We start from the raw sequence: 25,051 nt of genomic DNA, 5'->3' as shown, positions 1-25,051 counted from the left end.
CTGATAAAGTAGTAGTTGCAGCATTTACATTGTTTGAGTTGGTCTAACTCTGAAGCCGAACTTGCATAGCGGCAGGGTTGGAGGGATAGTGTGAAGGAATAGGGACAGGTTTAAATATAATAATATAATAGGAACAGCTTTGCCTAAAATAGCTGAACCCTGAAGGTTATGTTATCGTTGGGTATAAGGATGACCGGTTAGTGAGATTAATACATTCCTGCTTTCATTTGATAGCCTTATACTCATAAATACAAGTCTACTATATACATGGCTAAACAGCTCAAATACAAGACAATCACAATGTGTGCAGCAACGCACATCTGAATGTTTAGCCATACACATAATAAAACCTTGAGTGTAAATAGGCTTCAGTGGTCTACTTTGGCATATGACTGCATTTAACAGCCAAGGCCCTGCTCCAATGTAACATATAAACAAAGCCAACTATAATAGGCAATTGTTTTGCAGCCACAAGGAAGAGGGCTAATGGAATATAAATGTATTGCATATAGACAGGTAACACTTCTACATTTCAATGCATGGCATCTAAACAACATAGTTACAGCAAAAGCCCCATAAGCTCTACTATGCCTGAAGTTATATGAAAATGTGCTTACTGAAGCATAATACTAACAGCCATGTACAAATAAAACATTTGAAATACTTTTTTTTTTTATTTTATTTTACAAACCTTACTGCTATTCCTCTCATGTTCAGTTTTTTGGTTGTAAAACGGCTCGTCCCATTTTTGCTCTGCTTGCCAGGCATACTTTAAGATTGTACTGAGAATAGCCTCAAACAGCAGAATGATGAGATACACCAGCAAGAAAGTGTTCATGGACCTATAAAAAGAGATCAGAAAAATATTGGCATATTCTACATGTTTCACCTGTGAAAAAAAGGAAATAAAAAAATATATATTTATTTATAAATATTGATGAATATGACGCTCCACATGCTGCAGTATATCAAAAATTTAACTTTAATTCATTTACATGAAATCAAAGTCTCCTATCAAAGATATCCTCTTCTACAATGGGTACATGTTACATTTTTAAGCTTCCAAAGAGCAAAAATATAATATAATTAAGGTAAGAAAAGCAGTATTGAAATTAAGTTAAACAGGAACAACGCACTTTGAGCGATTATTTTACTTTTAAATGTGCTGAAAGGTTATGGTTATCAATAAGGTGATAAAAATGTAATGTATGAGAAGTTTTGTGAATAGAGCCCAATGTGCTAGTCAGGGTTTCTCAACATTTTATTGGTATGTACCCCTTTTAAAACCCTGTACTCACCAAGTACCCCCTAGCATAGTAAACATTATCACAAGTACCCCTTGACAAATATATATTTAATCATAGTACAGGATAATTGGTTCGAAACCATTTCCAAGCATTTACTATTGCTTTTAATTAACTAAAACACGAATTTGGCGTTTTGTTTTTAAATAAGATTTGTCATTTTTTAAAACTCTAATTTTGTTATTCTTGGTCAAGTATATAAAGCCCAAGTACCCCCTGAAAGCATCAGAAGTACCCCCTGGGGTATGCGTACCACACGTTGAGAACCTAGGTGTTAGATGATATAAATACCAGTAATGATCTCTAGTGTAACAGTATTGATAGTGGTCACATATAGTCAGTCACTGCGGCAAGGGACATAGATACTTCTTGGGGCTGGAAGAAGCCCTAGGTAAGTAAAGACACACTTATACTTTTGGCCTCATGTACACTTTAAGAACAAAAATATGTAATAAAGAAAAAACTGTACTGTATATTTTGTACATGAAGACCACTTTGTATCTCGGAAACGTAATTTGAATAATTTGTAGGGGGACTGTCTGCAGTTTGAAAAAGTCCAAACGTTTATTTGTAGGCAGTAATTTGTTTTAAACTTGGAAAGATAAAAATGTACAGTAATTAATCTGAATTGAAAAGATTATGAGGAAACCTACTTTTCCACAGCAGAGCGTTTCTGTGATTTACTCTTGTAATTTAATGCCATTTTTGCCTCCATTCCTGTGTATACAGCCACTCCTACAAGGCAAATGGAAAAGCAAGCATCATTAGCAATCAGATAAATAACATTTCCAGAAGTGCAAATCGATGCAACATGCTGGTTACTAACAGTTCATTCAATTCCACTAGTAGTAGTCTGCCTAGTCACTGACAAATATCACTTTAGTCTCACTACTCACAGGTAGCTTAGGAGCTGGATGCACATTTGATATATAGGTAAAAACAATTTCTTTTGTGCAAATTTCAGTGTCACAAGATACAGAAATGTGCAGGAGTTAATCAGAAATGGAAACTGCTTATCAATTCTGCTCTAAAGGACCGTAGCCAAAAATGGGAAAATGTTAAATACTTGTGTACACCTATTTATAAGGAGTTCATTTCTACAAGATTAAAATGAACTGCAAGTTACTTTTCTCTTATTTTCTTGTCATTTACAGTACCGTACATAGTAGAAATCCTGCAGCTCTGCCAAGTTTTGTACTAGTCCATCTCCTCAAGGGGGATTCTCAGTAATTTTTTTTAAAATTCTTTACAAAAGCACTCCCTGGAAACAATCTACACAATGATCCCAGCCACCCCCCCCCCCCCCCCCCCCTGCTCATTTGCACACTATTTGTCAAATGGACTGAGCAACTGCCGTTCAGTAAGTGTTTTTTGACAATGAAATAAATACCCTGAGAATTCCTCATGACGACATGGACTGGGCCAAAACCTGAAAAAAGTAATTTATAGTGCATTTTAATCTGGGAGAAACACTTATAAGTAGATGTACACGGGTATTTTTCAGTTTTGCAGGATAGTGGTCCTTTAATTATAAAGCTACCAAATATATACAGTGATGTGAAAAACTATTTGCCCCCTTCCTAATTTCTTAGTCTTTTGCACGTTTGTCACACTTACATGCTTCTGCTCATCAAAAACCATTAACTATTAGTCAAAGGTAACATAAATGAACAAAAAATGCAGTTTTAAATGATGGTTTTTATTATTTAGTGAGAAAAAAGCCTCAAAACCTACATGGCCCTGTGTGAAAAAGAAATTGCCCCCTGAACCTAATAACTGGTTGGGCCACCCTTAGCTGCAATAACTGCAATCAAGCATTTGCGATAACTTGCAACAAGTCTTTTACAGCGCTCTGGAGGAATTTTGGCCCACTCATCTTTGCAGAATTGTTGTAATTCAGCTTTATTTGAGGGTTTTCTAGCATGAACCGCCTTTTTAAGGTCATGCCACAACATCTCAATAGGATTCATGTCAGGGCTTTGACTAGGCCACTCCAAAGTCTTCATTTTGTTTTTCTTCAGCCATTCAGAGGTGGATTTGCTCGTGTGTTTTGGGTCATTGTCCTGCTGCAGCACCCAAGATCACTTCAGCTTGAGTTGACGAACAGATGGCCGGACATTCTCCTTCAGGATTTTTTGGTAGACAGTAGAATTCATGGTTCCATCTATCACAGCAAGCCTTCCAGGTCCTGAAGCAGCAAAACAACCCCAGACCATCACACTACCACCACCATATTTTACTGTTGGTATGATGTTCTTTTGCTGAAATGCTGTGTTACTTCTACGCCAGATGTAACGGGACACGCACCTTCCAAAAAGTTCAACTTTTGTCTAGTTGGTCCACAAGGTATTTTCCCAAAAGTCTTGGCAATCATTGAGATTTTTTTTAGCAAAATTGAGTTGAGCCTTAATGTTCTTTTTGCTTAAAAGTGGTTTGCGCCTTGGATATCTGCCATGCAGGCCGTTTTTGCCCAGTCTCTTTCTTATGGTGGAGTCGTGAACACTGACCTTAATTGAGGCAAGTGAGGCCTGCAGTTCTTTAGATGTTGTCCTGGGGTCTTTTGTGGCCTCTCGGATGAGTTTTCTCTGCGCTCTTGGGGTAATTTTGGTTGGCCGGCCACTCCTGTGAAGGTTCATCACTGTTCCATGTTTTTGCCATTTGTGGATAATGGCTCTCACTGTGGTTCGCTGGAGCCCCAAAGCTTTAGAAATGGCTTTATAAAATGTACCAGACTGATAGATCTCAATTACTTTTGTTCTCATTTGTTCCTGAATTTCTTTGGATCTTGGCATGATGTCTAGCTTTTGAGGTGCTTTTGGTCTACTTCTCTGTGTCAGATAGCTCCTATTTAAGTGATTTCTTGATTGAAACACGTGTGGCAGTAATCAGGCCTGGGGGTGACTACAGAAATTGAACTCAGGTGTGATAAACCACAGCTAAGTTTTTTTTTTAACAAGGGGGGCAATCACTTTTTCACACAGGGCCATGTAGATTTGGAGTTTTTTTTCTCACTAAATAATAAAAACCATCATTTAACCTGCTGAGCGGTCTGGACGAGCTCAGCTCGTCCAACACCGCCAGAGGCTGCCGCTCAGGCCCTGCTGGGCCGATTTCCACCAAATAAAAAGCAGCACACGCAGCCGGCACTTTGCCAGCCGCGTGTGCTGCCTGATCGCCGCTGCAGCGCGGCGATCCGCCGCGTGCAGCGGTGAAAGAGGGTCCCCCCAGCCGCCCGAGCCCAGCGTAGCCGGAACAAACAGTTCCGGCCAGCGCTAAGGGCTGGATCGGAGGCGGCTGACGTCAGGACGTCGGCTGACGTCCATGACGTCACTCCGCTCGTCGCCATGGCGACGAGGGAAGCGAAACACGGAGGGCCGCTCATTGCGGCCTTCCGTGTTATTCCTTGCCGCCGGAGGCGATCGGAAGATCGCCTCCGGAGCGCCCTCTAGTGGGCTTTCATGCAGCCAACTTTCAGTTGGCTGCATGAAATAGTTTTTTTTTAATTTAAAAAAAACCCTCCCGCAGCCACCCTGGCGATTTAATCAGAACGCCAGGGTGGTTAAAACTGCATTTTGTGTTCAATTATGTTATCTATGACTAATAGTTAACGGTTTTTAATGAGCAGAAACATTTAAGTGTGACAAACATGCAAAAGACTAAGAAATCAGGAAGGGGGCAAATAGTTTTTCATATCACTGTAAATGCAATGTTTTTTTCCATCTTAAAAATTATCTTTCCATCTTAATCTGCATCCAGTTAAAAAAATTCCAAAACCTACTGTAAGGTCCAATTGCTCTTCTATGAAACCTTGGCAACAGCACTGTGCCTGGAGCACTGTACCAAACAGGCTGTCCAGATATAACCACCTTGATGCAGTAGTAATTAGCGGCACAGAGCAGGAGCCTTTGCTACTCATTTTTAAAACCTGTACTAAAAATTCCAAAACCTACTGTAAGGTCCAATTGCTCTTCTATGAAACCTTGGCAACAGCACTGTGCACTGTACCAAACAGGCTGTTCAGATATAACCACCTTGATGCAGTAGTAATTAGCGGCACAGAGCAGGAGCCTTTGCTACTCATTTTTAAAACCTGTACTAATTATTTTACTGCCGGCAGCTAACTCTGAAACACCTATCTGCTAATCCCTGCTAGAAACACTGTGGAATGACTACAAAACAAGGTAAATAAGCTGCAATGCTTGCTGTTCATTCATTGCCAAACTTGAAGCAGTTTTTATGAAAAAAAAAGGTTTTCCTTCACTCAGCAGCCATGTAAACCTGGCAGCTGTACACTAAGGGCCCGTTTCCACTTGCGCGGAAACCGGGCCGAATCCGCAGTTTCCCCACAGGCAAATCGCTCGGGGAAACTCTGCCATAGGAAATAATAGCGCCACTGGCCGAATCGCTTGCCCTAGCGATTCGGCCGGCATTGCCCACAGTTTTCGCACGGGAGGCAGCGAATCCCATAGCAGTGCATGGCACGGCTTCTAGTATTCGTCTGCGTTCCCGCAGACCTGGAAGTACCGCCGCGCGTCTCCCAGCCGCACGCGGTGGCTGTGGAAACGGGCCCTAACCAATGCAAAGTTATTTGCTTTTATTAACCACTGCACATTTTTGTTAAATGGAAGTTTGACAATATAACTTTCTCCCCTATTTGACATTTGCTCTGATCAGTAATATTGTAAACTACTGAATGGTACAGACAGCACAAACACAGGTGGCCAATGGGCTTGTGTAAAGGTATGTACACAAGCAGTGTTGCCTGTCCGGGTTCTGCTCCATCCTACAGGTGGCACTATGGGGAAGGAGCACTGTCCTGTTGCTATGGGGAGAATGAAGGACAGCACGGTGCTAAATGGAGTAGCTTCCAGTGGGCAGAGGAATGTAGAAAACAATGTGCTTGGGGGTAAAAGTCATTGATCTGTTGTGTCATAGTAAAATGCCTGCGCTTACAAATCTTGGGCTGCATGCATTGAACGATAACTACATGACTGTTACCCATTTCCTCCTAGACTGCTGTATATATTATGTCTGCAAGTGGTTACCTGTAATATGCCCTTAGGAAGATGCAGCTTGCAGCAGTCCATACCTCCCCTAGTGCACACTCTCTTGTAATCATTAACTATTGCCATTGTTATTTGTAGAATTAAGGTAGCCATACACTGGTCGATTTGTCATCAGATTCGACCAACAGATTGATCCCTCTCTGATCAGAGAGGGATCGTATGGCTGCCTTTACTGCAAACAGATTGTGAATCGATTTCAGCCTGAAACCGATCACAATCTGCTTAGCTGCCGCTGTCGCCCCCCGGGCCCCCGCATACATTACCTGAAGCCTGGTCCCGGGCATCTTCTCCGCATTGGCTCCTGGCGGGCATCTTCTCCGCATCAGCTTCCGCATCCCGGCATAACTTTCTGTCACTCCAGTGACAGCGGAAGTTCAAATAGAGCGCCCTCTATTTGTACTTCCGCTGTCACTGCAGTAACACAGGAAGTTATACACGGATGCCGTGATGCGGAAGCTGATGCGGAGGAGATGCCCGCCGGGAGGTGATGCGGAGAAGATGCCGGGAGCCAGCTTCAGGTAATGTATACCTGCGTCGGTCGTACGTCGCTAGCGATGCGCTCCTTACCCACGGCGATCGACGGTAATTTCCCCCACGGCGCGATCGACGGGACCGATCTATTTCGGCCCGAAAATTAGCATGTTGCGTGAACGATTTCACAGCAGGTACGATCCCAGTGATCGAATCTGCTGTCGATCGGCGGGTAATCGGCCTAGTGTATGGCCAGCTTTAGGCCACAGAGAAAACTTGTTGCAGTGTTCTGATGTCCTGTCTGCTTTTGCCACCTGCAATGAAAGCAGAAGAGTCTGCTGCCTGCATTACCACTTAGCCCTTTTCTGTAAAGGCCAGTTAATGATTGAGAGTGCACTAGGGAGGGAAAGTAAAAAAGCCGTAGTGGCTGGATCATTCTATGGCAACATTATGGGAAAGCAGATTTATCTTTTAACAAGACAAAAGAACCGATTGTGTGGACAGAGCACGGTCCTGCAATTGCCAATTCCATTGATAAATGTTACCGAGATCTTGCAAGCTAAACAATGGCATAATGTCCATGTAGGTAAATGAAACTAGAAGATAACCCCCCAAAAATAAAGCTGGAAACAGAATTGTACCAATCTGAAAAAAAAAAAAACAAAAAAAAAACCCCGTACCAAAAATTTCCTTTGTGTTTTTCAGTCTTGCTCCACGAAGTAAAAGGTTTTCTGGTCCAAGGGCTCTAAGAAAAAAAAACAAGCATGTTACATAGATAGTGCACTCACGGCAAAAAAAAACGTCCAAAAACTGACATGCACTTGGCTACGATGGAGGTAATTTAGACACCTTCGCCACCAGCAGAAGTTCATGTGCGGTCATAGGTGCCCATTCAAATATCGGCATTAAAGGGAAATATGGGAGCCCTAAAATAACTGTTTTTTCAGATTTTTCCAGCGGATTCCCACCAGTTAATGTTAGCCATGGGGCTGGGGAGTGGTTAAGGTTAGTCGTGGATAGGGGGGTGGTTAAGCATCGGTAGAGGGAGGCTTCAGGGTGAGAATAGGGTTATGTATAACTATTAATGCTGAAAAAAAACTTTTTTGTTTTTGGATTCACCAGGCACCATTTTTGCAGAGATGCCTTGAAGTTTTCAGGCAGCCACAGTGGTTCCAAGTTCACACAAATGAACTGTGTTGTGGAGAAAAGAGAAAACACCATGCTGCATTTTTCGGTCGAACCATTCAAGTCAACCATTTCTTATAATACACCATGTCAAAGGCACTGTGCACAAAATGCATACATTTCGGGAGTCTATAAACAGCCAATTGATTTATTTTTTGACTATGCAAAGTAAAGAGAAATCCTTTGATACAACAGAACAATACAACTACAAATCACACAAAACAAAATAACTTCAACCCCTTAAAATAATCAACCTTCTTTACAGTGAAAGATCTTCATACATCTTGACAGTTCAAGATTGGACTTATGTTGAAAAGAGAATCTGTATTTACCTTACTATATCTTCTGAGTGTTGGCGTATTGTTATTCTTCCAACAAACCTATGGAAAACAATGAAGTATTAAACTGAAAGCATGAAGCAATATTTCTTGCACTACATAGCTCTATGAAACGAATAGAACACTGCTGACATTTTCAGGGCAAAGCAGCTCATTTTGGTGCCGGGCAATGTAAAAGCTCAGAAAAAGGGTGTTGTGGTGGCGAGTTGGGCACTTTATTGGAGTGTACCAATAAATTTGATTGTTTTGAATACACAGTTTTTGTGTATGCTTGCAGGGGGGGCAAGTCCACCACTGCCTCCTAAGCAATTTGAAAAGTTTTAAGAATTGATTTTATCCAGTTGGCGCCTCTGTTCTTCAGTACGTTATAATTGACATCCACCCCTGGTGGAGGGGGATACACCTTTCTTTCTCGTGTCTACAAACGGACCGGATGACCTGACCGGATCCGGACCGGATCCGGATCGGAACCGTACGGTTCTGATCCGGATCCAGTCAGGTTGCATCAGGTGTGCATCAGGATGCGATCCGGATCAGTTTGGCAAAAGAGAGTAGAAATAAAATAAAAATGTTGGGGTCTGGGAGGTCAGCAGAAGGTGGACCTGTGGAATCAGGCCCTCCGCTGTTTAGAACTCACCTCCACCTCCGACATACTGCCAACATCTCCAGCACGTTAAACGTCACTGCTGCTCCACTCCAAAATGCTTGCCCATGTGTCCCCATCCAAAATCGCCGCTACAATACGCATAGGAAGTGGGGTAGAACATCCGGATTTTATAGCCAGTGTGTTGTGCGCTCTCCGGTTCTCATTGGTTTGTATTGGCCGGATGGTGCAGTCCGGCTCCGCTAGATACGCCTGCCGGAGGAGCCGGACCAAAAATTTGCGCATGTTGGGTCTTACGCCGGAGTCCGGATCCGGAGGAAACGGACGCATGTGAACGGACGCATAGACTTTCATTGCTATGCCGTGCGTCCGTTCAGTCCGTTCCGCATGCGGTCCGGCTCGGCGATTCCGGACGGCGACCGCTAATGTGAACCGGGCCTAAGTCTGCGTTATTAATTTTTATAATGTGCGACTTTAACGTCCCACTGTGAAAGAGGCCTAAATGTTCAAATTAGGAAATACTTGTACAAGGAAAAAGGCCTTGGGTAACTTCCAAACTTCAAAGCTAGTTTGGTTTGTATAACCACCACAATTAGTATGAGAAAAATATCACTAAGGCTAAGTTCAAAGTAGGTTGTTGCGTTGTAATGTGACGTTAAATTTGCAATACAGCATTACAATGCAAAAAAATAGTGGTAACGTACATTAATGCTGTTACTGTCGCATTTAGTAGGTACAGTAAAGCACACAGGCAATAAAAAGTATGCTTTCCTGTTCCTGGTAATGTGTGCATTTAGAAGTAACGCAGCGCAGCAGTGCATTACCATAACGCAACACGTTACAATGCTATGCTAACGTCGCATAGACTTCCTATTGTAGAGCGGTAAGCTGTGTTATAAGACTTTATAACGCAGTACTGCAACGTCCTACTGTGAACCTAGCCTAAGGAATAATTTGGACAGAGGTGTAACATCCATACCAAAATAAAGCAGGCCCAAAGCCTTATTTCAGGTCTGCTTTAATTTAAAATTCTGGATGAGGGAGATGTATGTAGTAACATGTAAAACACCTCCCTTTATGTATCACTCAATTGCTACCCCTGCAAGATACAGCGGCTATAGCCATAGTTTGGAGATATCCATCAATGGAGTCCTTACAGTCAATGAAGTACTGGCTCGACAAGTACTTCTGCAATAACAGCATGGTGTTAGCAACCCTAGAAAAGTAATTGCAGAAGACAAGTTTTAAGATTATCAGTAACAAAATGAAGCTATTCCATCGCACTCATCATGCAGACTGATGTGTTAAAGTGGATTTAAAGATAAAACTTAGGTCTGATTTGACTAAATGTTTCAATCGAAATGTGTCACATCAGAGGCATTGCTTCACATTTTACAGCTCATCAGCAACATGCCTCCAAATTTACAGGTTGCGAACTCTGTAGGAGTACTGATGCAGTACTGAAGGGGATACATTCAAAATCCATCATCGGTTGTGTTCCAGCTTTTATTCTGCATTCCCTTACCTTTTATAAAGAAAATAAACACTACAGAACAGATGCCTGGGAATCTGGGTTCTCCAGGTACAAGAAATTAAATCAACAAAGGTACTTGCAGACATCAGAGTGCAGTATGCATTCTGGCAGCAATGCTTAGTCACTTTTTGTTCCATGACGAGTTTAATGTTAGATGTTTGCAGAAACCTGAATGAAGAAAGCCAGCTGCATTTAGTGTTGTATTTCACACTCCCCTTACCTGTAAAGATCTGCCTCTGGTTGCTGACATTCTATAACTGCTATCAAGGAGTCCAAGTTTGTAACAGACTGTAATACCGCTGTTTCCGGAGCTGCAAAGTGTGTCTGAAATGAGATATAGTTGTTGTTACAGTAACCAGTAAGATCCTTTTTAAGGCTGGTTCACATAAACACTTGTGCAGCGTTGCAGCTGACAGCTACTCCGCCGTCTTCACCCCACCACCTCCAGCTGACTATGTATTTGAGGCTGCAGCTGTCTGTGTGAACCAGGCCATACATTCTCATCACATTCTGTGCTCATGAACTCCACACCACAGAAAATCCTAGGGAAATATGAATGCCAGAACATGATTTCAGCTGTAGAACATTCATACCTAAGTATCAGTGCCAGTGTCTACTTCTTGCTGAAGTCTAACTTTCCTATTCGTGTACAATCTTCATCTCTTTTTTAAAAGACAATTACTAAAATTAACCAATGGCATAACTTGACTGTTTTGTAAAAGTTGATATACAGCTCTAACCAAAATACCCCCCCCCCCCCCCCCAATGAGATTAGACAACATTCTTGATGTCTCCATAAACTTAACCATTAACAAGTGTTTTTTGTTTTGGAAACAAATACACTATAAAAAAACAATGTCCACTACATTTAATTAGGATATTTTATTGATGCACCGAGTTGAAACAAAGGACAAAAATGAGACATCCAAAATTATCAGCCCCCTGGCTATTAATAGTCAATAGTGTACTGAGTCATAAGGACTGGTTTCAGAAACACTGTGCCAAATTATTTTACCCTTTCCTGGGGCATCCCCTTGGTAACTAAACACATGTAAAGTAACTTATGATGTCACTGTCAGGCAGTAAACTTTACATCAGGTAAAGATGACTAAATTTGAAAAACTAGAGGGCCAGAAAAATGTTTCATGTATTACACACAGATATCGGTGTAGTAAGATATAAGGTCATACTTTGAGATTCGTCTCTCCATCCAAACTTGCAGTGGTAACATGGCATGAACCGTTCACTCTGTCCGACGATAGCAGCACCAAATCAGCAGGAAAGGTTTCATCTTTGGCTACTCTAACAATGTCACCCACCTATATTAAGGGAAGAAAACCATATACCATTCTTGAATGAGTCAAACAAACTTACACAACTTACACAGCCATCTACCTAAAAACAAAATATACAAAATAATATTCAAAGTTCTGCAAACCATACTGTACATACCCTGATGTTTTTAGATCTAGTCTTAACAAGGCCTCCACTTCTCACAACATAGACTGGAGCTCCATTGACTTCATTGTCTGCTTTATGCCGTAGCCAGTCCTCATAGCCCTGAAAGAAAGATAGTCATACAGTCATTCTGACAGAGCACGCTCATGTGGTATCTGAGAAAAGTGATACAGGAAGTCAACGACAAGGCAAACTCATGTAAAGAGAGGTCCAAAATTACCGTGCTCAGAAAACACAGTTTCAATTCCTTTTTTTCTTTAAAGTAGGCGTGGTCGACTGTAATTTTTGTGATTGGCGTAGAACCAAGGACAGTAAACACGAGGTAAAGATCTGAATTTAGCATACCTGTAGATTTACCTCTCTCTATTGTCGTGGAATACCTGCTGTATTCCACGACAATAAAAAGCACTACAGATTGAGCGTAGTTTCTATGGGGAGAAGGGGCAATAGTGTGGCGCATTACATATCAGCCTCTTACAGGCGGGGTGAGAAGGAGGTACAATGTGGTTAGGCGTGTCAGATCTTTATGTGAAGTCAGGGAACAGCTGCACGTGCACCCGATTCTCCGCCGTGGTGGTCCTTAAAGTGAACCTTAAGTCAGAAAAAAAAAATGAGATTTACTTACCTGGGGCTTCTGCCAGCCCCCTGCAGCAGTCCTGTGCCCTCGCAGCCACTAATCCTCTGGTCCCCCGCTGCCAGCTAGTTTCGTTTTTGCCGACAGGCCCGTCAGGACTGGCCACGCGTAGCTTTGTCCGCATTCCCGACTGCAATTAGCGCTATTGCGGGCCGCAACGCGTACAAAAATACGTGTTGCCGCATATCTATGCGTTCGCAATGCGGCAACGCGTATTTTTGTACGCATTGCGTCCCGCAATAGCGCTAATTGCAGTCGGGAATGCGGAAAAAGATACACGCGGCCAGTCCTGACGGCCTGTCGGCAAAAACGAAACTAGCTGGCAGCGGGGGACCAGAGGATTAGTGAGTGGCTGCGAGGGCACAGGACTGCTGCAGGGGGCTGGTAGAAGCCCCAGGTGAGTAAAACTCTTTTTTTTCTGGCTTAACCTTCCTGGCGGTAAGCCCGAGCTGAGCTCGGGCTATGCCGCCGGAAGGCACCGCTCAGGCCCCGCTGGGCCGATTTGCATAATTTTTTTTTTGCTGCACGCAGCTAGCACTTTGCTAGCTGCGTGCAGTGCCCGATCGCCGCCGCTACCCGCCGATCCGCCGTGCCGCAGCTGCCCCCCCCAGACCCCGTGCGCTGCCTGGCCAATCAGTGCCAGGCAGCTCAATGGGGTGGATCGGAATCCCCTTTGACGTCACGACGTCGTTGACATCATCCCGCCCCGTCGCCATGGCGACGGGGGAAGCCCTCCAGGAGATCCCGTTCTTTGAACGGGATCTCCTGATCGCCGGAGGCGATCGGAGGGGCTGGGGGGATGCCGCTGAGCAGCGGCTATCATGTAGCGAGACTTTGTCTCGCTACATGAAAAATTTTTTTTAAAAAAAAAAGATTTGCTGCCCCCTGGCGATTTTTTAGCAAACCGCCAGGAGGGTTAAGTGTCTCTTTAACAGCCGTGTGTCATCTAGCATTTGTACCTAACCTTCAAGGATACCAGAGCCAAATTAATTGGGGGAAATGGGGGGGGGGGGGGGGAACAGGCATATACTGACAGCTGTCCTAAAGATATGTACACATGCACGATAGTTGTCACCCGAAAAATTCGGCACTGAATCCCTTGGGTAACAATTCGAAAGCCAAGTGCTGTACAGATGCCTAGCAGTGCATAATTTTTTATGAGAGAGAAGGAATGACAGTGCAATGCAAAAAAAAAAAAAGTAGGCAGTTAAAATCTGACAGAAACAACAGGTTTTGGGACAGTCCATCTTATGAGGGATTCTCTGGTTTTTCTTTGTTTTCAACATTTCCTGAACAGCAGTTGCAAAGTCTAACTGACAAAATACTGTACAAGTGAGTAGGGAGGCTGGCTGGTATCTTAATATTTTGGCAGTTAAACTGCTGTTCAGGAAATGCTGCTGAAAACAAAGAAAATCCAGAGTATCCCCCATGAGGAGATGGACTGGCTTAAAACCTGTCGGTTCTGTCAGATATTAACGGCCTACTTTTTTCGCGATAGTGGTCCTTCAAATGAATATAGGGGACATATGTTCACATGCTTGGTTCTTGGTCGAGGCAGACATACATTGCCACGTTGACCAAGTTCCATCTACAGTGTGTACTCACCTTCAGATTTAGGGCCCTTTCCAACTAAGAAACGCGATTGTGTTTCTATTTCCACTACTGCGATTCTGCCACGATCCGATGGGTGTATGGCGTGACTGCGGCATGTTTGCAATTTGCAAAGGGTGTATAAAATTTTTTTTTTTCAAAAATGGCGAAAAAATATTTTTAATTACCAGTTTACAAAAATAGGGGGGGGGGGGAAAGTCATACACCATGGCAATTGCTATGTGATTTTTATGCACGTTGATACTCTGTATAGGGGTTCCAGTGCATGGAAAATTCAGCAGGCCTGGTGATAGCGATCAGGCAAAAATCATGCAGCCAACACTTTGCTCTAATGGAGACATTCACCAAGCTCAAACTACATATATGTATATATAATTACCTGTTTAATGGCTGTTACTGTAATTACAAAAAATAATGGAAGCCCGCTTGTTACTGGACTTGTTGGAGTATCGATCATAAGCTACAAATACACAATAAAAAAAACAGTTACACAATGATATAAGCACAACGTTATACAAGTCAACATGTACAGACAGTTAAAGGGATATGAGCAGCTCCTGCTTTCAAATAGCTGGAAGGGCTGCCATGTTTTTAACCTGCCTGGCGTTCTATTAAGATCGCCAGGGAGGCTGCGAGAGGGTTTTTTTAAATAAAAAAAAAACTACTTCATGCAGCCAACTGAAAGTTGGCTGCATGAAAGCCCACTAGAGGGCGCTCCGGAGGCGTTCTTCCGATCGCCTCCGGCGGCCAGAAGTAACACGGAAGGCCGCAATGAGCGGCCTTCCGTGTTTCGCTTACCTCGTCGCCATGGCGACGAGCGGAGTGACGTCATGGACGTCAGCCGACGTCCTGACGTCAGCCGCCTCCGTTCCAGCCCTTAGCGCTGGCCGGAACTTTTTGTTCCGGCTACGTTGGGCTCAGGCGGCCGGGGGGACCCTCTTTCGCCGCTGCATGCGGCGGATCGCCGCACTGCAGCGGCGATCAGGCAGCACACGCGGCTGGCAAAGTGCCGGCTGCGTGTGCTGCTTTTTATTTGAGCCAAATCGGCCCAGCAGGGCCTGAGCGGCAGGCTCCGGCGGTATTGGGCGAGCTGAGCTCGTCCAGACCGCTCAGCAGGTTAAATGTTGGGAATACACCATACGTTTTTTCAGCAGATAGATGGTTCGATAGATAATTTCCATCATATCCGATCTTATTTTAAATCATTTTTCTGATTGATTTCTCAGAGGTGAATGGAAATTGATTCGAAAATCGATCGAAAATAAGATCGGACAGTAAATCGACTGAAAATTCTCATTGTGTATTCCCAGCATAAGAAGCTGCTCTCCCTGCTCCCTCTTCACTGAAGTTATCCAGCCTTGGTGTGAGGTTTAACAAGTCACTTATCTTATCTCTTTGAAGTACAGTCTTCCCCCTCCTTCCACCTCCCTAATGCTTAATGGGTTTGTTTGAATTTTAGCTTGTGGTCAATCAAATCAATTAGAGTGCTTATCAGCCTTACATTATCTGTTGCTTGTGACTGACCACAGGGCCAGGGAAAGAGGATTACTGCCTATAATTTTAACCCTGAGGGCTCTTTTCCACTATGAAATGCGATCACGATTCCGATCGCAATCGCGTTTCAATTTCCACCATGCGATTGAGCTACTATACTCATAGTACAGTTTAATCGCATACAAAACGTGGCAGGACGACGATTGCGCTTTGACCAAAATCGCATCGCAATCGGATCTCACTAATGGAAATTGCTGCTGCAGTTTCCATTAGTTTAATGTACCTTGCGATTTGCGATCAGAAGCAAATCACAAACCGCAGGCTAGTGGAAAAAGGCCCTTAAAGCGCATGGGAACCGATAAATAAAAAAGTCAGATACTCACCTAAAGAGGCACTGGGTCCCATAGAGCATTCCCTTTCCTCTCCCCGTTATTGCGCTGGCTCCCCCATAGCAGTATTCGACCGTTTCGGTCAAATACCACTGTTTCCCCGCAGAAGGGAGGCTTCGGAAAAACGAGTGCTCCCGAAGACGGGCTGCTCTACACTGCGCACGCGCTAGCGCCCTCTACGACGCACTCACGCTTGTGCAGTATGTCTTCGGGAGGACTCGGCTCCTGAAGACTTCCGAAGTCCCCCCAGCGGGGGATTTGAACGGAGGAGCCAGCGCAGCACCGAGGGCACTGGGAGAGGAGAGGGAATGCTCATTAGGACCCGAGCCTTCCCTCTCCTCAGGTGAGTATCTGACTTTTTTTTATTTAATTATGGATTCCCATTGGCTTTAAATGTAAAAAAAATAGCTAAAATTAGTTTTTTTTTTAAATAATGAACCATATTTTTAGCATGCATTTTTTATTTGCTATCGAGCTGACCTGGGAGTTAAAAATGATGCTCGGTTCACTTTAACTATTTCTGACTATTTCTGGCCGAAAACTGAGAAATGATGATTTTTCTTCCATTTTTTTCTTATTAACCCTGTTAAAATGCATTTATAAAAAAAATATTCTTAGCAAAATGTACCACCCAAAGAAAGCCTAATTAGTGGCAGAAAAAACAAGATATAGATCAATAAATTGTGATAAGTAGTGATAAAGTTATTAGCGAATGAATGGGAGGTGAAAATTGCTCTGATGCATAAGGTGAAAAATCCCCGCGGGCTGAAATGGTTAAAGTACCCTTGAACTGAGAGGGGGATTGATTGCGGTCAGCTCTGTTTTACAAATGGTGCTGTGACATATGTCACAGCACCATCCTTTCATTCCAGTGCCCCCAGGGGTCCCCAAACTAGTCAACGGAAATCTTTAGATGACTAGAGTGTTGCATATGGGTGGGGAGGAGGAGGCAGTTATCCTCCCTAGGAATGGCCCCGATCATGCCCACTTGTACTGCCGTAATTTAGTAACCTGTTAAAAAAAAAAGCCACTGCATAATTCACCTACTCCATGTTCCCGTAACGGTCTTTTCCAGGTCTTCCATTCCACCGCCGTGTTCTCTTGTATCTGCCGGAATTTTCACCACTTTGGTCCTGACCTGGAAGTAATCCGGAAGTACTTCTGGGTCAGCACCATTGTGGTAAAAATACCAGCAGATACAATAGGACACAGCGGCACAACGGAAGAACTGACAGGGCAGAAAAGACAGCAAAGGGAACCCGTAGTAGGCGAGTTATGCTGTGGGAGATTTTTTTTTCGTAACAGATTATTAAATATACAGTTCAAGAGTACTTGAGAGATTTTTCAATCCTTGCTCCCCCCCCCCACTGTGTGCTGTTAAGTTCATGATGGCAAGAGAAGCTGGGTGACCAAGGGTAGATGGAACTTGGACATCACTGGCAGTGGCTGGCCTGTGGGAGAAATGGGAGAACCATTGTGTCCTCTGGTGGGACAGTATACCTAGTGATTAGGTTTTACAACCACTTTGTTTACACTAAATCCATTTGGACAGGCTGATGCCTCTCTTGTACAAAGAGAAGAAACCACTTCTGTGTGAATGAGAATTGTGACTTCAACTGTTACATGCACATTCTGGGTCAGTGAATCAAAGTGCTGGGTCAGAGAATCAGCATTTTCAGGAGGTTAGAAATCGCAGGCTACGTATTTCTTCTTGCAGGCTTTATAACAAAACAAAAAACCATGGCAGCACTTCAGTTGTTGACATGGAATGCTCTTTAGGTATAAGTATTATATGGTGTCTGAGGTCTCCAGAACTCCAAAATTGTAAAGGGACTCTGAGGAAGCAAACCACCCATGTGATCAGGGTCTAATGTATGCTGCCATAGCTCAAATGATGCAAATTAGTTCCAGGAAAGCTGCTCAGTAAACAGGTTTAGCTTCAGAATACCCATGCCACTCACTAAAGGTGGCCATACACTGCTCGATTTGCCATCAGATTCGACCAACAGATAGATCTTCTCTGATCGAATCTGATCAGAGAGGGATCGTAAAGCTGCCTTTACTGCAAACAGATTGTGAATCGATTTCAGCATAAAAACCGATCACAATCTGTTGTCGTGCTACCACTGCCCCCCCCCCCCCCCCGCATACATTACCTGCTCCGCCAACGCATGTCCCCGCTGTCTTCTTCTCCGCTGGGCTCCGGCTGGCTTCACTTCTTTCCGTCCGGGGAAGTTTAAACAATAGAGGGCGCTCTACTGTTTAAACTTCCTGCCAGGACAGGACGAAGTGAAGCCTGCTGGACTCGGAGCCCAGTGCGGAGACGGAGCAGCGGTGACAGTGGGGATATGCGCCGGCCGGATCAGGTAATGTATTGTCGCTGTATTGCGCCGGTCGTCGGGCAATCAAACGCTGCTATCGACCCACTCACGACCAGCCAGCGATCGAGAAAAATCTTACGCACGGACGGCTCGACGGGAATGATTGATTTCGGGCGGAAATCAATCGTTCTGTCAGCGTTTGCGCAAAGATTTCACAGCAGATTCGATCACAGTGATCGAATCTGCTGTATATCGTCCAGAAAAAAGTTAGGTGTATGGGCCCCTTTAGTCAGGATATAAAAAAAAAAGAAAAAATCTAAGCTAACAGTTTTTTTGGTAAGGTTTTTCGCTTGGTCATAGAATGCATGCATCTAACAAGCAAAAGAAATGTAAGGCTGGCCGTACACGGGTCACGATGTTGCACAATATCAGACATCGAGAGCCGGATGTACACTAATTCACGCAGACCAGCGTGAGTGAAGGAGATGAGGACATGGCACCCTGCACTGGACTTTAAGTGGGGATCAAAGTATGTTGGCCACTTTGGTACTCGAGGAAATAAGGAGGTATTTTGCTCTGACTTTTACACTGCGAGTCAGACCTAAGTTTCGAGGATAAACGGTACACACTGACTCAATACTGCATAACAAACTAGAAAACACTACACAAAATCTACCTATGCATTGATCAAAAACCAGTTGAATCTGGAAAGTGATTGATCAGAGTGATTGATCTACTATCTTGCTCCTCTCAAACTCAATAAAAAAAGGACTCTGATCAAACCACAGCACCCACTAGCATCATCCAAACCTGTGCAGCTGTTGACCCTCTTACCGTCACTGCTTGATAAACATTTCTCCTGCACCCAATTACAGTTCAAACTGATGAGGTTTGCATATTGGATCACAAGTTTATTGATTGACTGGATGGGTTAGGGCCAATAGAATACTGGCAGATTTTATGAAGCTTATAAAATGTGCTAGAAATATTGACCCAAGTATGGCCACCTAAGCTCTGTGTGCCAGGTTCCCACAGTGCCAAGATTCTTGGTGTTGAGGGTGTCAAAATATACCACACAACATAAAATAATGACTTCTGGTATTTGGTAAAGTATTTCGGGAACCAGGAAAAGTCTGCATCTTACAGGGCTAACTTACCTGAACAAGGAATATGATTAGAAAGTAGAAATTGGCTATTCTTCTAAATTGTTCAAATAGATTTTTTGGAACAAAATTCAGCACGGTATACTGTAAAGAGAAAAAATAAAAAATATATATTCATTGTACCACAAGTTTTCAAGGGGACAACATTTTTTAAATAGCAAGGTATCTTCCTAGTTTCTTTAATGAACAGCTGCACCTTCACTTAGCATGAAGCTCTACAACATAACCTGCCAGCTCTAACATCTACTTAGCTAGTAAAGATAGTTTGAACACACAGCAGCAGATTTATCAAGACAGATGCTGCTATGGTGTGTGGTCACCTTTAGAGTTCAACCACAGAACTGCCAAGAATCTGGCTTGTTTACAGCTGCCCTCCCGATGTCATACAGCGGATCTAGTATGCTGGATACCTAAACAAAAACTGATGAATTAGAATGTTTGGCACACTGTTTTCCATTTTGGTTTTAAACAGAAAACTTAAATTATCTTATAAATAGTTTGTCATTTGACTACGAAAGGTTTCATTACATATGTAATTTAAAGCAACTTTATCACAAACTTAAATAGAAGGTGATCATGTAAGATCTTCAAACACAACCACATTTCAAAATGTTTAGCACTTTCATGATAGGATGCTAAACGCTGTACTGAAATACGGTTTTCAGAGAGCATAGGCATTACTATTGATAAGCAAATGGCATGGTTTATATCAAAATAAGATTAGGAGGCTAGGTGAATTCTCTCAAAGCGGTATGAAAACCAGCATTTCTTCTTTGCGCTAAAAGATTATTTACAGGGTATAATATACTACCGCAATTTTACTTTTTCAATAGTAAGCTCCCTGCAGTCAGAGCCACATCCGAACTGGTGATAACATTATCTTGTGTTTACTTAATTGTAGCAAGAGGAGAATGTAAACATTCCCTGGCAGGAGTTTGTGTCCAGAGACAGCAGTTCAGAAATCATTACTGGGTACATTACAATATAAATATACAAGTTATGAATAAAATGCAATGGCAACTTTCAGAGCAAATAAACTGAACTTTGGGAACTTGTAATTTCTAAATGAGTAATAATAATTGTGCACAAAAGCAAATATGATAACTGTATGGGTTATAAAAAGTAAACATTTTTTATTGAATATTATCTAAGGGTTTAATACCACTTTAAAGTACAACTGACCGGAGAGGGATATGAAGGCTACCACATTTACATTAATTTCCTTTTAAAGGGAAGGTTCAGGGACTATCCGAAAAAAATAAAAATCCGCATCCACTTACCTGGGGCTTCCTCCAGCCCGTGGCAGGCAGGAGGTGCCCTCGGCGCCGCTCCGCAGGCTCCCGGTGGTCTCCGGTGGCGCGGCCGACCTGGCCAGGCCGGCGGCCAGGTCGGGCTCTTCTGCGCTCCAAGGCCCGGGCACTTCTGCGTCCCACGCCGGCGCGCTGACGTGGGAGCAGAACTACTGCGCCTGCGCAGTACAGCCCGGAGGACGTCCGATGACGTCAGCGCGCCGGCGTGGGACGCAGAAGTGCCGGGCCTTGGAGCGCAGAAGAGCCCGACCTGGCCGCCGGCCTGGCCAGGTCGGGCGCGCCACCGGAGACCACCGGGAGCCTGCGGAGCGGTGCCGAGGGCACCTTCTGCCTGCCACGGGCTGGAAGAAGCCCCAGGTAAGTGGATGGGGATTTTTATTTTTTTCGGATAGTCCCTGAACCTTCCCTTTAAGCAATGCCCCTTGCCTGGGTGTCCTGCTGATCCTCTGATTCTAATACTTTTAGTCACAGACCCTGTACAAACATGCAGCAGATCAGAGGTTTGACTACATTGGTTGTTTCATGTGTGTGATTCAGATGTTACTGATACATGAAAGATCAGCAGGATGCAAGGCAACTGGTATTGTTTAAATGGAAATAAATATGGCAGCCTCCATATCCCTTCTCAGGTCAGTCGTCCTTTAAAAGGGACAGACAATAACACAGTTTAACTTCTTGCCGACTGCTCCACGACAAGTGGCGTGAATGTGGCGGCAGCACCAGGACCACTCCATGCCGTGAAGTGCTGGGGGTAGGGACTGCAGAGGTTCGCGCAGATGCGTGCGCTTCCCTGCTGGAATGACGGAGCTCCGCTCCACCATCAATCTCCCAGTGCCGTCTATTTACTAGGTGCAGCGATTCGATCTAAGGCAGCGCTGTACATAGGACAGCTGTGTCACTCGGCTGTCCCCTTCAGAGGCACAAAGGCCATCCGCTGTCATAGGCTGAAGCCTATGACAGCCAATCGCGCTGATTGGCTGGCGGGGGAAGGGAGGGCGGGAGTATAATAGTTCCATAGTTATTTGGGTTGAAAAAACACATACGTCCATCGAGTTCAAATAAAAAAAATAAAAAAAAGAGAACAATTTATTAGGGAAAATAATACAAATAAAAAATAAACCCGCCGGCAAGGATCAGACCCCACAAACAGAAAGCTCTGTTGGTGGGTAGAAAAGTGGGGTGGGAATCACTTGTGTGCGGAGTTCTACAGTCCTGCAGCGAGGCCTTAAAGCTGCAGTGGCCTATTTAGTAAATGGTCACTAGGGGGGTTTAACACTGCGGTCCTTAAGTGGTTAATAATTCCAGAAAGTTACCGTAGAAATTTCGTACAGGTTTTTATTGTCGCCTATTATCCATTCACATTTCCCCCACTTTTTGTTCCAGGTACAGAGGCACCATAGGGAATTTTTTTACCCCTTAATTTGAAGCCAACAAATTTTAATTGAAGTCACGCTTTCATGTTTCAGCGAGGCCAGTTTCACAACAGCAACCAGCATTATAGGTGCAGTGCAATCGGATGTCTGCATTGCACCAGTAAAAATAGACTTTGGCTATTACTGCAGCAATGCGCGGTAATATCGCTTCTGACTGCAAGCGCTCACTTCCTGTGGTTGAAATAAGAATTGCACGGAAGTACATTGAATAAAAAATACACTTCCGCGCATGCGCACTGCAAAAAAAATTAAAATACGTGCGTCGCCAATGACTTAAGTCAACGTACACCACCGCAAATGTTGTCCAGTAACACGCGGTTGCTTTTGCGTCAGATGCGATGCTTCCGACAAATTGCGTTAGGTATGCAATATCCCATAGACTTTCATTGCATTAGTGTTACCCTGCGGTAAAAAAGGGCAATGCGAAGCAAAGAAAACTTCCTAGTGTGAAAGAGGTTTCAAAGGTCACCTGTATATAAGTCATGGTTTATCTGAAGTAAGGGAGGTTCAATGGAACAAGTACTGTATGTTATTAAGATGCATTTCTCAATAAAACCCATACGTTCCTAATTGTGGACATTGCATTCCGTGATTTCCCAGAATTCCCACTTCAGCTTCTGTAGCTTGTTTTACTGCCTTTCTCAGATGAGATCTCTGAGCAGAGCTTGAGGTCAAATTATAGGCTTCCCTGTACCAGGAGTTTATTCTTAGATAAGATAAAATTATGACAGTACTCTACATCTACAGAGATGGAGTGTTTCTAAATGCAACACCGAAAAAAAAACAGTAATATACTCATTTAAAATATAACCGTAATATACTTTACTACATACATATTAAAAAAAGTTCAGTCCCTAAGGTAACTTTTATATTTTTTATTTATTCATTTTTTACAAAAAAAAAATTATGTGTACCTATCGGGGAGTGTGGGAGGTAAGGGGCTAATTTTAAAAGTAAAAAAATGTCATTATCTGGATGTAATTTTACTATTGACCACAGGATGCCCTCGCAGCTCACTTCTGCATGCAGAAAGTTCCTCAGCAAAGCAGAAGTAATGAGTGGATGGGACAGAAGTGGATTTGTGAAAGACGGAGCAGTCTTGTTGATGGTGTCAGTCTTTCAAATGGGGACTTAAAAACAATGAATGGGAACTTTGTTCACATTCAATGATCTCCGGGCTAACGGAAGGCGGCAGGAGCACGCACCAGGCAGTGGCAGCAGTGTAGCCTATCTGGACGGATATATCTGTCCAAATAGGGTTAAGTGGTTAACTGTTCCTCAGGGGGGCTCACAATCTAATCCCTACCATAGCCGTATGCCCATCATAGTCTAGGGCCAATTTTAGGGGGAAGACAATTAACTTATCTGTAGGTTTTTGGGATGTGGGGAAAAAAACGGAGTGTCTGGAGGAAACCCACACAGCCACGGGGAGAACATACAAACTCCTTGCAGATAACGCCCTGGCTGGGATTTGAACCGGAGACCCAGCACTGCAAGGTGGGTGCTAACCACTACACATTTCTGGATTTTTTTTTTCACAAACAAGTACACACGTTGCGATTTCCCGCTCGATCCGCGGGATCGATTCGATTATTTACAACATGTTCGATCGGGTTTCAATGGATGCAGCTGTCGATTTTGCTGTATCCATCGAAACCCGATTAAACATGTTGGAAATAATCAAATCGATCCCTCGGATCGAGCAGGAAATCGCAACGTGTGTACCCTTAGTCTGGTACACAATTTAAATGACTCACGCCCTGGACACAGCCCCTCAGGTGACAGTTTGAGGCAGGAGACGACCTAGCTTTAGAGTGCAGCGCCATCATTTTGCTACATTTTCCACTGTACAAGCAGGATGGTTACATTTTGTGAATAGCTATTCAACATTTGGTTGTATATCTGTTATAAACCCGAGACGTATGCTTTTTCTGTAGTTTTTACATGGTAACAGGTGTAAATACTTTGTTTGGAAGTGATCAAATCTCCAGAGTGGAAAGTTTAAAAATGTCCACAAGTATCACAGCACAAAATATGCTAATATGAACTATTTACAGTGTTATTTTGCCTTCTGAGGCGCCCACGACTAATAGCTGCTACAAATAGCAGGAGCTTAACCTATTAAGATTACAAATGAACTGCTGGCTCCTAAAAACAATAAACCTGCAATACACTGCATAACATTACTGACAAGAAATAATGATTATAAACATTTATATGAAGACAAATAATTTTCTCCACAAACAAACCACATAGTAAAAACAAAGGACTTTTTATGCAATATATACACAGAGCAGCAGTCAAGCAATGTAATGAGGCAGCCTGCCTGTTCGGCTCTTTTAACTTTCACTTGAAGAAACATGCACAACCACTGCAATGAAGCTCTGGGAAAAAATGAGAAAATATAAAACTGTAAAATTCGCTCTACATCCACGCCAAGCAATGTACAGTGAAGCAAATAGACAGCAATACTCCTTCACACTCCCAGTGACTGCACTTTCTGAAATATCCACAGCATGACAATCTGATGACATACAATGAAATGTAGACTAAAATGAAATCTGCCCATGGACATTCTACTTTACTCTGCAGGTGGTAGGTAAGCAAGCATTTACAGTCACAAGTAATGTGAACCTGGCGGCATGAAAAAGTAGCCAGATGGATCGCAACCGGGGGAATGCTGGGCCAGCACAACTCTGCTTAGAACATAGAGCGCTCTTCCCATTCATTCACAAC

At 43.5% G+C, this 25,051-nt stretch overlaps 1 protein-coding gene across 8 annotated transcripts in view; it reads right to left on the bottom strand.

Moving 5' to 3' along the window:
• The window catches only part of ATP11B (ATPase phospholipid transporting 11B (putative)), a 213,409-nt gene that overhangs the window by 111,773 nt on the left and 76,585 nt on the right, over positions 1 to 25,051 (bottom strand). For all 8 annotated transcript variants that reach the window (XM_068281088.1, XM_068281083.1, XM_068281090.1 and 5 more), the window contains exons 3-11: positions 19,567 to 19,656; positions 14,585 to 14,665; positions 11,955 to 12,062; positions 11,693 to 11,821; positions 10,723 to 10,826; positions 8,359 to 8,406; positions 7,522 to 7,586; positions 1,958 to 2,039; positions 692 to 842 (exon numbers count right to left, since the gene is read on the bottom strand). In XM_068281088.1, the coding sequence (XP_068137189.1) occupies positions 692 to 842; positions 1,958 to 2,039; positions 7,522 to 7,586; positions 8,359 to 8,406; positions 10,723 to 10,826; positions 11,693 to 11,821; positions 11,955 to 12,062; positions 14,585 to 14,665; positions 19,567 to 19,656 (858 nt within the window). The remainder of the gene's footprint in view (positions 1 to 691; positions 843 to 1,957; positions 2,040 to 7,521; positions 7,587 to 8,358; positions 8,407 to 10,722; positions 10,827 to 11,692; positions 11,822 to 11,954; positions 12,063 to 14,584; positions 14,666 to 19,566; positions 19,657 to 25,051) is intronic.

The sequence above is a fragment of the Hyperolius riggenbachi genome, chromosome 4 (genome assembly GCF_040937935.1).
Source record: "Hyperolius riggenbachi isolate aHypRig1 chromosome 4, aHypRig1.pri, whole genome shotgun sequence".
NCBI lineage: Eukaryota > Metazoa > Chordata > Amphibia > Anura > Hyperoliidae > Hyperolius > Hyperolius riggenbachi.
Note: the sequence above shows the minus strand (reverse complement) of the source record. Positions and strands in the feature narration are given on the sequence as shown.